Below are 15,336 nucleotides of genomic sequence, written 5' to 3'. Positions count from 1 at the left end.
AACATCTGCATTACATAACCAACTACATTTACAAGCTTGTTTATGTGCAACCACATTGCGCAATAGCTCAACTGATAGAGTGTTGCACTTGCGATACAAAGGACCGGGGTACGAGTCCTGAAGAGCATGCGAGCTGACAAGCGAGTCGACACTGATGCTTTAGCAATTGTGTTTTTAATCTCCGAGATTAACGGTTAGGTTTATATTTAGGGTATGTTTTCTTGATTTAAAACTCAATGATACATTAACCATAAAAACCTTGTGTGTTTGGGAGACCATTTGACTCACTTTTAGCCCCACACAGCAGACATTCCACCTTGAAACTGCCGTGATACGTGTAAAGAACCAAGTCATGTAATTTTGCAAAAACGATGCCACAGTCACATAACTTTCATCAAGCTGGAGATCATGCTGATTTTATTTGTTCCTTTATGCCATAACATCGCATATCAATTTTAGTCTGGAATAATTTGCAAAGCAAGCATCCCTATTACTATTGCCCATACTTACAATTTAGGGACATGAATAGAACTAAAAACTACGCAACTTGTTGAGGACAGCTGTGCTATAAATCTTCTAAGCGGTTGTCCTCTGGTGGATGGTAAAGAAAGCGAAGGTCTAGAATATCATAGAGACTTGGGGTGGGCGCTTTTGACTTTAAATCAGTTTGAAACTAACCAGAACACTCCAGCAACCATCCAGAAACTACACAGCAACAGCACGGGCAAGCACCACTCAACTCCAGTTTCAGAAAAGGTAAAAACCCAGTTTCATTCTCAAGACTGCTTCTTTTTTCCACTTGAGTTTGAGTTTGACACATACCTCTTTGGAGTCTTCCTCACTTTGGACGCTGTCTGTATCGCTCTCTGCTGGAAGACAGACAGAAAGGAAAGTGGTCAGACGGATTCATCAGGGATTTCCTGACAGACAGGTTACCGTTTATGGGTGGATTTGTGCTAGCTATTGAAAAAAAATAAAACCGTTCAAACGATGGACTGTTAAAGGAATAGTTAACACACTTATCATTTACTCACCCTCATGTTTGTCCAAACCCCATAGGAATTTCAGTCACCATTCACTTACATCAAATCTTTTTTCCTTCCTTCCTAACATCTTTTTTTTGTTACATGGAATAAAGAAAATAATATACTTTTGGGTATACAGGTTTTGGTGTTGACTGACAGAGAATTTAGGTTCCCGGCCAAATATAAATGAAAAAAAGAAAACTAAAAACTAGTAGCGTCGCATTTGTGATTGTCAGGAACAACTCGACACTTGAGCAGAACGTTTCATGCTGTAAACCAAACTTTTTCACCCCCAGGGATTTCTGTTGAAAATGGGATTGTTGTTGAATAAAAAACAAGGACCAGCAGGATGTGAGTCACCATTCCAGTCTGTGTACAAACAGACAGACAAGTGCTATATCTTACCATATAGCAGTTTGGATTCAATCCCATAAGACCTGTTTCTGTTCATAAGATTACATAACGTTACCAAAACGAGTTTTAAGAAGCCATGCCCCACAACTCAAAAATAAAAGAATGCAGTGTTGAAAATAAAAGAGCAGTCTGAAAAGTGACTGATTATATGCTGTTTTTAAGCCACATGAAAATGGCATTTGATTTAGTCTCAAAGGCTGCTTTACTGATGAAGAGCTCCACAAATTGCTCTATTAAACACATTTCTTCTACATCATGATTTTTTCCAGCATAGGTAAATTAGATGTTGTTTATAACTGATCAATGTTATCTCAAGTTTTGCAGAACATTTTTAATTATGAACGTTGCATATTGTAGCACTTTACCACAATGGAAGTGTACTAATGCATTTCCTCATTGGGAAATTTTTTATATTTTTGGCATAAATTATATTATTGCATTTATTCCTTTTTTTTTTCTCGGAAGTGTTAACCATAATATAATTGCATCTATGCATAAATAACACAATTATCATTTGTTATCATTTTTAGAAGAATATTTCAGCTCTGTAGGTCCTTACAATGCAGGTGAATGGTGATCAGGCCTTTGAAGCTCAAAAGGAGATAAAAGTAACCCACATGACTCCAGTAATTTAATCAATGTCTTCTGAAGTGATCCAGTTGGTTTTGGTTGAGAACAGACCAAAATATAACTCCTTTTTCACTGTACACCTTTACAGCAGTCTCCTTGGCGATCATGATTTCAAGCTCGATTACACTTCCTACAGCTTGACGCATTCGCAGAGTATTAGAAGTGTTATAGGATTGCTTCAGAAGACATTGATTAAACCACTGGAGTCTGATGGATTACTTTTATGCTGATTGTATCACCATTATGGGGCTTTAAAGGTCTGATTGCCATTAATTTGCATTGGATGGAACTACAGAGCTGAGATATTCTTCTAAAAGACTTTGTTTGTGTTCTGCAGAAGAAAGTAAGTCATACACATCTTAGATGGCATGAGAGTGAGTAAATGATGAGAGGATATTAAGTTTTGGGTGAACTATCCCTTTAATGCATTATGAACTAACATTTACTATTAATGAACAATAGTGTATTTATCCAAATCTATTAACCAAGATAATATAATAATGTTGTAAATGTTGTCAAATATATTGTTCATTGTTAGGTTATGATACCACATGCATTACCTACTGTTAACAAACAGAACATAAATAGAATATTGTAGTGTTACTGGATTCTTTAAAAATTGTCATGACATTTATTTGAATGAACATTAACTAATGGTCCGATAAGCAATATACAATTTAATAATGTCAAATGTTTTTAATGAAGTACTTTAGGGATGTTTAGGGATCATGCAATATATTTAGTTATTTATGGAGGTATGCAATAACTTTTTAAAGCTCACAGACTTACATTGAAGGAACCCAAGCCAAGTCTAGAGATATAAATATACAGAGATTTGGGGTGGACTCTTTTAGTTTGGGCCAGTTAGTAACCACCTAGCAACCCTGTTAACTAAAACAACCAAAAGTTATAAAAACTCCAACTATCTTTAATAGAGGTCGACCGATATTGGTTTTTTCAGGCAGATGCCGATCCTTTGAAATCCGGGTCAGCCGATGGCCGATTAATGCTGCCGATTTATTTTGGCCGATATTTGGCCGATATGTGCTTGTTTTTAACCTCTTATTTGAACCTTTTATTTGAAAGATAAAATGTAACACAAATAATTACTTAAGATAGACAACATTTCTCAACAAATACATTTATTGAACACTTGACCAATCTGCACTTGTACACTTAAAATTACAAATGTATAATGTAAAAACATATTGTATAAATAATGTATAACAAATAAATAAACAAAGCAGGTGTTACTGAACTGCTCCGAGACACGAAGGTTGAGATCCAAATGCAGCTTTAATTAAGGGGCAATCCAGACACGTAATCCAATATTCAGAGCATCCAAGAGAAGCACAGGCATAACTAGGGATGGGTATCGTTAAGGTTTTAATGGTATTACTATCTTACCGATACTACTTATCGATCCGGTACTTTAACGGTATTCTTAACGGTTCTTTTTGTTTTTTATATATATATATTTCAGGAAGGTCTAACATTACTGTTCAGGTGTGGTCTAAAAAGAAATCTAATAAAGTAATCAATTGTAAAATAACACTGCATAGTTTATCGTAGATAGATTAATGCTTACTAATGCAGAAGTTATTCATTCAAGAGCCGTAAGTGATTTTCTCTTTGCCTTTTGTTGTTTGATTCGCAGTAATGGCTCAATCGTCACGTTTAATAGACAGCTTCCCCTTTAAGACCGAGTCTAATAGGCTCCTGATGCACCATATTTTCTCCCAACTATTTCCATAACTACGTCCATTTAAGACATAAACTGTGGTTAAGTGAATCTCCAAGCCGGTCGTTTTGACATATTTTTGTGTATAGTTGATCGTTTAGACGCGGACATGAAACCCAAAGTAGCCTATACTTTGCTTGTCTCTTTGCGGTGTGTTTCGGAGTGCGCGCCGCCTTGGGAACGGTCTCTCTTGCGCTCTTTTTATTATTAAACGCATCCCGCAATTTAGCAACAGTAGCTAGACTGCATTTTACAACAGTCACCGATCGTGCTGATTCTGACGTTAAGTTTGAGTTTTAGGGAGAAATGTCAGTGCACCGCTGTGAAGGGAAGGAAGTTGTGCTAGACAGAATGCGGCTTATGTATAAATATTCTTTTTATAATCTTTGGAACGTGAAATCTAAAATAAAATCAGACTAATAATCACAGATCTAAACCAGGCTATGTTTGAATGTTTAGTTCTGTCACTCATTAAGCAGGCCTTGTGTTGGGCTCGTTTTGTGCTCGCTGTGGCATCAGCGTGAGCTCAGCTCTCTCTCTCTCTCTCTCTCTCTCTCTCACTGCGAATAGCTAAACTGCATCACAGTCAAATGGTTTCATATTATTATACATAGAAATGGCTGGCGAGATAAAATAAGTTTCTCTTTATAGCAATAATAAATGTATTTTCTTAATTTCTCCAGTACCGACAGCAGAACCGATAACGTCCGAGCTTACCAAAGCCAGTCCTTCAATAGCCTATACTGCGTTGGTATATTTTTATTACTTATTTATCTGCATTGAGTGACAACCCTCTCAAATATAAGACACACAAACAGAACAAATAAAAGTCTCAGATTCACTGTCAGTAACTTGCTTATTGTGACATGATAGCAACCCTTCTGCTGTGATAATGCAACTTCAACTACGCTATCAATATCCAAAGTAGCCGAACGTCATGTCAACTATCGCCTTTGTCACGTTTTTTCTTGAAGTTGGCAGTAACATATCAAAAGTTTTTAATTAAATATAAAGAAGTTATAAAAATTTAACCCTTACTGTTTTCTCCAAGGAACTTAGCTCCTTCCTTAGGCACTGGATGAGGTCTGCTCACTCTGCTGGAAAATGACTCTAGGGGCAGTGTGCGTCGAACACGTGTTCCACAACAACACTAGGCTGCCCACAGATGCGCCTGCCTAATAATCGGCTTGATATGCGTGGATATTGGCCGATGCCGATTATGTAAAAAATGCAAAAAAATGTCCGATTAATCGGCCGGCCGATTAATTGGCCGATTTTTTTGCATTTTTTACATAATCTGCAAATTTGGTGTTATTTTGTGTGTTTTTGACCTCTAATCTTTAATACTGGGAGCCCCTGGTCTCAAGCGAAAAGCCTTGCTCTAAGCAGAGAAGAATATCTATATTAAAATGAGCATTGTTGGTAAAGGATATCATTTCGTATTTTCCAACTTTTCAAGGAAGTCATTTGTATTCCCTGCTCGTAACTCACTCCCAGAGGGGACAGAGTACAACAGCAACACTTGTAAAAGGAAATGCCCCAGCTGAAATATAATCTCAGATCTTGAAGTTTATAACTTCACGATTTAACAGCGAGCCGGATGACTTCTTAATGGAGTCAAGCTTTACAGTGAGTCTGTGCCATAGACAGAAACAACTAATACGCATAGCTTTTCAACCCACACGGTTTGTGCAACAGGCATGAATGACAAATGGTACAGCCTGTCAAGTAGAGGAGAGCTATTACTTTTCCAAGCAATCAGACTTAGTGAGGGGAGGTGTGCAGTAACTTTTCTGAGCTATCAGATTTACATTTTGTGCATGGGTGATAATGCAAGGGGTGAAAAAAATCCCAAAGGCTAACATTGAAAGAGGGACCCAAGATGTCAAGTTATGATATTTGTAGAGCAGTAACTAACAACAACCCTGAACACCTTAGCAACTGCATAGCAATGCACTAAAAACCAGACAGAACACTTTGGCAACTGCATAGCAACGCCTTGACAACAACCCAAAATATCCTAGTATCCTAGAGTTTAGAATTTTCTTCACAAAATGTTCAAATCTATTAACTCCAAATGAGAAATAACTCAAATTAGAAGCTATGCTTTCAAATGCACCCATTATACCATAAAATGGACAACTATGTCAGGCTTTCATAACAACATGAAGGCTCATTTTTATTTTTATGAGGACAAATACACACAGGTGAGAAAGTGAACTGTGTTCGCACCTCAACGTTACATATTAACAGAGGTACAGCAGCCGTGACGCACACAGAGCATGTCCTTGAGACGCGTACAGCTGGACGGGCTGATCACTTATGGACATTAAACAAGTCAACGAACAAACGCTGTCAACACGGATCTCACTGTATCAAGCATTCAGGATTTGAGATGAATGTGAAATAGTTTTAAGAGTGAATTTAGCAATTAGCTTGAAGATAAAAGAAATATTTGTGATGATGTTCAGTTGAATTAAAATGGACTAAAGCAACACAATTCTCGAAAATATAGTCACAACCTGATTTCATTGCGTTCTAACCATTTCAATGTGTAAAATGGAAGTTTACTTCATTCATTTGAGTCGGGACTACATGAATACTTTCTGTGGTGTTAATGTAGCATTGATGAAACTGGGCAGGGGATTTCCATTTCCCAGCATGCTCTGCATGGGACTCGATAGGGAGAGAAAATGTTAAAATTTGGTGTTATTTTGTGTGTTTTTGTGCAAGATGACACAAGAGTTGAATGTTTTGTTATTTTGAGATTTAGAAGAGTTTCTGTTATGTTGGAGTTTTGGGGGTGACCATTTTGGTTAAATTTTTCCACTAAAAAGACATTATCTAGTTTACACCATAATATGCTTGTTTTGTTTGCACACACGGAGGATCAAATCTACCACCAGTTTCTACAAGTTTCCACTGGCTATTGAAAACCAAACAACATAGAGATTTAAAGGGATAGTTCACACAAAAATAAAACGTCTCTCATTATTTACTCATCCTCAAGCCATCCCAGATGTGTATGACTTTCTTTCTTCTGCAACACAAATTCATATTTTTAGAAGAATATCTCAGCTCTGTATGTCCATACAATGCAAGTGAATGGTGGCCAGAGCTTTGAAGCTCCAAAAATCACATAAAGACTGCATAAAAGTAATCCATACCACAGTGGTTAAATCTATAACTTTAGACGCGATATGATGGGTGTTGGTGTGAAAATGATCAAGTTTCAGATCAAGTCAAAAAGATGAAGTCATACTTTACTATAAATCTCCACTTTCACTGCCACTTCCACTTTGAAGTGAAAGTGAAAGTGGAGAATTATAGTAAAAAAAGCATATAAATGTTAATCTGTTTCTCGGCCAGTGTTTACATTTACATTTATGCATTTGGCATTTATCCAAAGCGACTTACAGAGCACTTATTACAAGGACAATCCCCCCGGAGCAACCTGGAGTTAAGTGCCTTGCTCAAGGACACAATGGTGGTGGCTGTGGGGATCAAACCAGCAACCTTCTGATTAACAGTTATGTGCTTTCGCCCACTATGCCACCACCAATCTTTACATTTTTCAAAGTATTTACATTTTCATTTTTGGGTGAACTATCCCTTTCAACCAATAAGCAAAAAGCCCAATTTTGTGTGTGCATTTTTATTTTTTATTATTTGTGATGCTAATTTGTTCATAGCGAAAGAGATGTCAGGAATTGATGAGGAGTAATTCAGAATCAAACTCATTTATCTTGCACAGGGCTGGGCAATAGGATGATGTAATTGGACAAGGATGATGACTGACATGTACCGTGGGACACCCAGATTACTACACATTATTCTTTGAATTCAAATACATTTATAAAATAGAAAAATAAAATAAATTATTTCTATAAGTCTGTTCTCAAACAAACTAATTTGTGAAACTGAGAAAATAACAAAATAAATGCATAAATGAATGGCAGTGTGATCTTACTGACTGCATCACGGTCAATCAACTCCTTCAGAGATGTCATCAGCATGGTAAGCATGGTTAAAAAAAACATTTTGAGCCATTTTTAATAAATGACAAATGGACATGCGCAAAACAGGACAGCTCCCTTTGAAAGAACAGAGAAACTGATGAGGAACAAAAGGGAACTTAACAGACAATTCAAACTTACAGCAAGATCTAACCCCAGTTTTAAAAATAGACTAAAGAAAACTCATAGAAATGCAGCTGAGCCCCGAAATACAGAGGAACTGCTTCCCGGCTGAGCTGCACGTATCCCTCTGTTAATCTCTCTTTGTTTTATCTGGAATGTGAACTTGCTTGAATTTGGACAGCGATGATCAATTGGTCAATTATAACCTTTGGCAATAACCTTTATGCCAAAGGTTATTGAGTTGTTATTATTATTATTCAATATACACTGTATTCAATATTCGGAGCACTTGTTGGTTAGGCACCAGTGTGTGTCTTTGAAATATTCCATAAAGTTTTATGTATCACAACGTTTCCTGCAAGCTGTAGCCCTTGCCAGTCTGACCACTTTTTTGCAATCCGTTCAGTATTATGCCTAATGGTTATGTAAGCCTATATCATTTTATGTCTAAAAGGAAGTTCTTTCTTTTGGAAAGCTTTCAAACAGTTCACATTCACAATGTGATTTTGTACATATGATGCCTACTGTTTTTTATGAAATATATATCTATTTATATTTGTGTAGAGTAGTGCTTTCCATGTGCTACAACAAATGTGTCCAACCATTTTTATCGAGGCCCACCAAAGTCAATTTCTGGTTATGTCACTGTTTCTATGGCATCCGCAAACAGTGACTGATTGACGTAAATCAATTTAATGATGTCAGAGTCATTTTATAAATAGCTTACAAGGTGCATGTGATTGTTGATGTTACCAAAGGAGCCATTTCCTCCTTTAATAAGAGAATCTCTGATGCCATTTAGCAGCCACTACACAAAAACATTTGACCACTCAGTGCTGCGACTGATCAATCACAATCAAGAATTCCAGGAGCCATTTAGTAATGTTGTATAGCTCATATAACTATGTGCCAAAGTTTGTGTGTGTGTGTGTGTGTGTGTGTGTGTGTGTGTGTGTGTGTCAAACCAACCTCCATACGAGGAGACAGGGGAGATCTGTAAGGGGTAAGGGTCGCTAGAGGTCACGGCCTGCTCGTTTTCCGTCACCACCTCAATGGTCTGACACACATCGGGCAGATCGTTGATGATCAAGTGATCGTCTGCAGGGCTCTGCCCACCAAATTCTGAGGAACAGGAACAGGGAAGAGAGAGTAAATATGGAGAACATTGAAGTGGGAAGTGCCTGTGTTCCTTAAGTGGATGTGCCATTTTTCACTATGGATGCAAGTCCATTTACTTTAATGGAATAGTTCACACAAAAGTGAAAATTCTGTCATTGTTTATATCCGCTCACATGTCATTCCAAACCTTCTCAAGGAGAAATTCTCAAGAATATACTGGTCGCTCTTTAACCCAGCAGTTACACTGAATGGGCACTGGAGCTTTCAACTAAAAGGATGCAAAAGCAACATAAAAGTGGTCCAGACGACTTTATACCAAGTGTTCTGAAGTCAGCTTTGTGTGATAATCTTCACCTCCAGAACTGAGATATTCACGTGTTCTGCCAAAGAAAGTCTTGCACACCTTATATGACATGAGGGTGAGTAAATTATGAAGTCATTTTCATTTTTGGGTGAACTATCCCTTTAATATTTTCAGTTAATAATGACTTATCGGTCTGACTTAACAACATATTCACATGGGCTACATTTATGCTACTTTTATGTCCTTTATGAAGCTTGAAATCCTCATGTGTTGTAATTAAATGGAAATGAGCAGCAGGTACAGTATATTCTTCATAATCCTCTATGATGACTCTTTAATACAATGATGGAAACAAGTTTAAAAACAAATTAACTAGCTGAAAACCTTTTGTAAATGAATTACAGTGGTATTTTTGATGCTTTCTCAATTCAATGTGTATCACAACCCCATATCAATGCTGACAACTGAATAAACAAACACTAAGCTCACCTTTTACCCGAATCGAGTGCGCTATGAGTTTGAAGAGGGAAACAGAAAACAGTGGACATGAATAAACACAGTAACAAAGAAATCAAGATAAACAGGTCCATGGCAGAAAGACAGACAGCAGCAAATAATAGGTGCAGCATAATCATAACCTATCCTCAAATATAAATATGTGAATCTCTTAAAACCTGTCAATATATATATGTACAGCCGTGGCCAAAAGTATTGGCAGTGACATACATGTTGTGTTTCGCAAAGTTTTCTGCTTCAGTTGTTGTGGTGTTGATTCACATTGTTTCTAGATTATTGTGCAGAGTGATCAGATGCATTTTAAATAATTGCAAAAAACTATTTTCCCAAATTTCTCAGTTTTTTGGCCCTGGCACAAAATGACCAGCTTACATCATTTCACTAATGATATCAGCAGCACCTGGGAAAGTGTGAATGAGTGCTAGTCAGTTGAAATCTCAAAAGTATTGTGTTGCTCTACAAAGGTAGATACTTTTCTATCAGGCATTAAAAAATTGAATAAAGGCGGAGATTATAAATGTATTTTACCATAAATTGTCTCTACTTCCCTGTTTATTTATTATTCAATTTAACAATCTCTACATCAGGGGTCTGTTTTAATAAATAAATAAATGGAAATTTATATAACTTTTAATGTTTGTTGCAAAGCGGGCGAGCTTACTTGTTTTTTTCAAAAATATTACCCATTTACATGCTAAAAGGTTCATGATGCGGGACTCCTCGATGGTTTGACTTTCAGCACACAACAGAATAACACAACTGCATGACTATGATCAATGATTACTGCAAGAGTTAGATTAACATACAGGTGCGAAGGAACTTCAACATTTCTAAATTGCACAAATAAAAAATACATATACATATTCATCTCTGGCTTGCTTTTGCTCGCACGTCAATGATGCCGAGATCTACTTTTATATTTAATTTAATCACTGAGAAGGTTTACATGCAAAGTAGCACCAAACATCACAAGCAGCCTCAAGAATGGACACAGTGTAGCTGTATAACACTTTTCCTTGAGCAGAGTATTGCACTACAGATCGCTAAATTTGTTCAAAGGGGAAAGTGAGATAGTAATAGCGCACTGGTTGCCAGATTGCACAAAATTAGTATAACATTAGGCAGAATATTTCCAATTTGCGCAAGTATAAATCTCAAACTGGGGGTGTTGCATCTCTTACCTTGCAACCCTGAGCATGTTAAACGCTTGTGGAGATGCGTTATGTCCCAATGCAAGTTAACTGGAATACCCCCCCCAAAAATGCTTTTACGATAAATGAGCTGTGGGCCACATTAAACCATGTGGCGGGCCTGATCCGGCCAACGGGCCATATGTTGCCCATGTCTGATTTACCGGATCATCAAGAACTTCAAGGAGAGGTGAAGAAGTGAGTGAAGAATGCTTCAGGACGTCCCAGAGTGTCGAGCAAGCGCCAGGACCGTCTACTCCTGAGGAGTCAGCAACAGAATTTTGCCACCACCAGTGCAGAGCTTGCTCAATATTGGCAGCAGGTTGGTGTGAGTGGATCAGCATGCACAGTGAGGCGAAGACTTTTTGACAATGGCCTGGTGTCAAGAAGGGCCGCAAAGAAGCCACTTCTCTCCAAGGAAAACATCAAGGGCAGACTACAATTCTGCACAAGACAGCAGAAGATGGGTGCAAAGTTATTTTCTCTGATGAAGCCCCCTTCAGACTGTTTGGGACATCTGGAAAATCGATAGTCCAAAGAAGAAAAGGTAAATGTTACCATGAGTCCTGTGTCATGCCAACAGTGAAGCATCCTGAGACCATCCATGTGTGGGGTTGCTTTTCATCCAAGGGAGTGGACTCTCTCTCACAATTCTGCCCAAAAACACTGACATGAATAAAGAATGGTATCAAAACATCCTGCAAGAGCAACTTCTCCCAACGATTCCAGGAGCAATTTGGTGATGATCCGTGCATTTTCCAGCATGATGGAGCACCATCGAGTGATAATAAAGTGGCTCGGACATCATTACATTGAAATTTTGGATCCGTGGCCAGGCAACACCCCGGATCTTAATCCCATAGAGAACCTGTGGTCAATCCTGAAAATGCGAGTGGACAAGCAGAAGCCCACAAATTGTGATCAACTCCGAGCACTAATAAGGCAAGAATGGATCGCCATCAGTCAGGATTTGGCCCAGAAGCTGATATCCAGCATGCCAGAGCGAATTGCAGAGGTTATGTAAGAACATAGGTCCAACACTGTAAATATTGACTTTGGCATATATTGAATGTTCTTGACAGTAAAAGCCTTTAAAACTTATGAAATGCTTATCATTGTTTTCCAGTATACCATAGAAACATGTTAAAAATAATCTACAAACACTGAAGCAGCAAACTGCAAAAAACTAAATTTATCTCACTGCCTTTTTGGCCACATCTGTATATATACACACACACACACACACACACACACACACACACACACTGATGAGCCAAAACAGGTGAAGCGAATAACGATGATCATCTGGGTAAATTAGACTGTAAGCGAACAATCAGTTCTCGTAGTCAACGAGTTGAATGCAGGAGAAATGGGCAGGTGACTTTGCAAGTGACTTTGACAAGGACCAAATTGTTATGGCCACATGACTGGGTCATATGGTCATCTCAGAGCATCTCTGAGATGGCAAGGCTTGTGGGGTGCTCACAGTCAGCATTTGTGATTACCTACTGACAATGGAGTAACAAACCGCAACCCGACAACTTGGGCACCCAAGGCTCATCGATGTGCGAGGGCAATGAAGGCAATCCCGTCTGGTTTGAATCGACAGAAGGTCTACAGTGGCACAAGTCACAGAAAATATTAATGATGGTTACAGGATGATGTGTCACATCACACCCTGCTGTGTATGGGGCTGCATAGCCGCAGATGACCCCCTGTCCACAGTCGAATGCGCATACAATGGGCACGTGAGCATCACAACTGGACCTTGGAACAGTGGAAGAAAATCGCCCGGTCTTATGAGACCTGTTATCTTTTACATCATGTATGTGTGCAGCGTTTACATGGGTAAATGATGGCACCAGGATGCACTGTGGGAAGACGACAAGCCGGTGGAGGGAGTGTGATGCTCTGGGCAATGTTCTGCTGGGAAACCCTGAGTCCAGCCATTCATGTGGATGTCAATTTGATACGTGCCAGCTACCTAAACATGGTTGCAGACCAGGTACACCCCTTCATGGCAATGGTATTCCCTGATGGCAGTGGCCTCTTTCAGCAGGATAATGCGCCCTGCCACAATGCACACATTGTTCAATGGAATGGTTTGAGGAATATGATGACGAGTTCAAATTCCACAGATCTCAATCTGATTGAGCATTGAGGATGTGCTGGACCAACAAGTCCGATCCACAGCAGCTCCACGTCGTAACTTACAGGACTTGAAGGATCTGCTGCTAATGTCTTGGTGCCAGATACCACAGGACAACTTCAGGAGTCTTGTAGAGGCCATGACTCGGTGGGTCGTTGATGTTTTGGTGGCACACGGGGGACCAACAGCATAATAGGCAGGTGGTAATGTTTTGGCTCATTGGTGTATATGGATATAATCAGGGTCAGAAAATAACGTAGGCTCAAATGCCATCGAAAGTGACAAAGGTGCCCCCAAAATTTTAAGTGTGGGGGGCAAAAATGTATTTCTTGGTGTTTTATTTTGTGGCATCTGATATACAGTATTTCTTAATATTATACTCTAGGCCTTATTTTATATTTATTGCATAAAATATAAGATGTAATATCTCAGATTGATTTTATGTTAATTCAATTGATGTACTTAACATTAAAGGTTGACAGTCTTTTTTATGATTAGAAATCCATTAGAAAATCCAATACAGTGGACAAATAAACGGATTTCATGCTGATTTTCTTAAAAATAAAATAATCACTGTATCTGGTAAAAATTGCAACGGTCATTACAATAGGCTGCATTTCCTTTTTGCAAAATATCAAGTCTTATTTTTTTCTTTTGATTTTGGGTTAACTCCTCCGCAGTCAGCCATTAACTATTATTAACACCTTTCCTAGTCTAACTAACTGATGGTTTAATGAGGCATACATACAGAATCATTTCTAAAGGCAAAGCAAAAGACTCTTTAATAATGCAAACAGAAGCTTTTGAGGCTGGCTTTATACTGAGTAGGAGTTATGATCACAGCTGCTCTCTTATTCTACAGGTCAATTCGGTGCCATAAAGAGTTCAAGCGCTTAAGAAGGCTTTTGAATTTGAGTTATGCAAAGGCAAGTTCACCTCTTTTTAACTTTGTGATATATGGCAACTACAGTGAGTCAAACAGCTGTGAAGTGATGTTTTTAATATTGTATGTAAACTAAGATGGGGGAGGGTCAGCTGAAAAAAAGAACTCAAATAAACAGGCCGTTGTGAGAGAAGCCTGAATCAGTCTGGTTATTTGCAACAAGTGACTGAGGAACACAAAACAAAATGCTGTTGTTTTTTCATGGGCCCATTCATATTCTTTCAAACCAGAAGACAAGTCCTGTTTTATAAGGAAAAGCCTAAAATAATATTGAAATCTATTTGCAGACAATAGTCTGTCAGAGACAGAGATCCACTGATATTGCATCTTTGTTTTTGGCTACGTCAAACTTAAGCTTAAAATTCTATGTGCAAGTAATCATGCAAAATTGAATGAATAGTTCACCCAAAAATGAAGATTCTCTCATTTACTCACCTTCATGCCATCCCAGATGTGTGTGACATTTTCCTTCTTCTGCAACAAAATGTGATTTTTAGAAGAATATGTCAGCTCTGTATGTCCATACAATGCAAGTGAATGACGGCTAGAACTTTAAAAACTCCAAAAAGCACATATAATAATCCATATGACTCCAGTGGTTAAGGGGACAACAGATCAATGAGTTTGAGAAACAGATCAATATTTAAGTTCATATTTATGATCAATCCCCACTTTCACATTGTTATTCTTTTGTTTTTAATGATTCACATTCTTCGTGCATATCGCACCTACTGGGCCAGGAGGAGAATTCATAGAAAAAAAGGACTTAATATTGATCTGTTTCTCACCCACACCTATCATATCACTTCTGAAGACATGGATTAAACCACTGGAGTCTTATGAATTACTTTTATGCTGCCTTGATATGCTTTTTAGACCTTTACATTTCTGGCCACCATTCACTTGCATTGTAAGGACCAAAAGAGCTGAGATATTCTTCTTAAAATATACATTTGTGTTCTGCAGAAGAAAGGAAGTCATACACATCTTGAATGGCATGAGGGTGAGTAAATGATGAGAGAAGTTTCGACAAAAATTGTGCCAGTTATTGGTATAGACACAATATTATAGAATGCACAACCAATTAATTACAAAACTATGCATATCAGTAACAAATACCAATGAAACCTATTGAGTGATTCTCACAAAACTTGTCAAGAAAATGT

At 38.1% G+C, this 15,336-nt stretch overlaps 1 protein-coding gene across 2 annotated transcripts in view; it reads right to left on the bottom strand.

Annotated features, from left to right (window-relative positions):
- The window catches only part of LOC127659501 (interferon regulatory factor 2-like), a 43,041-nt gene that overhangs the window by 19,878 nt on the left and 7,827 nt on the right, over positions 1-15,336 (bottom strand). The window contains exons 7-8 of one of the 2 annotated variants that reach the window (XM_052149357.1): positions 8,919-9,071; positions 823-869 (exon numbers count right to left, since the gene is read on the bottom strand). In XM_052149357.1, the coding sequence (XP_052005317.1) occupies positions 823-869; positions 8,919-9,071 (200 nt within the window). The remainder of the gene's footprint in view (positions 1-822; positions 870-8,918; positions 9,072-15,336) is intronic. The other variant, XM_052149358.1, reaches the window with a different exon arrangement.

This window comes from Xyrauchen texanus, chromosome 19 (assembly GCF_025860055.1).
Source record: "Xyrauchen texanus isolate HMW12.3.18 chromosome 19, RBS_HiC_50CHRs, whole genome shotgun sequence".
NCBI classification, from domain to species: Eukaryota; Metazoa; Chordata; class Actinopteri; order Cypriniformes; family Catostomidae; genus Xyrauchen; species Xyrauchen texanus.
Note: the sequence above shows the minus strand (reverse complement) of the source record. Positions and strands in the feature narration are given on the sequence as shown.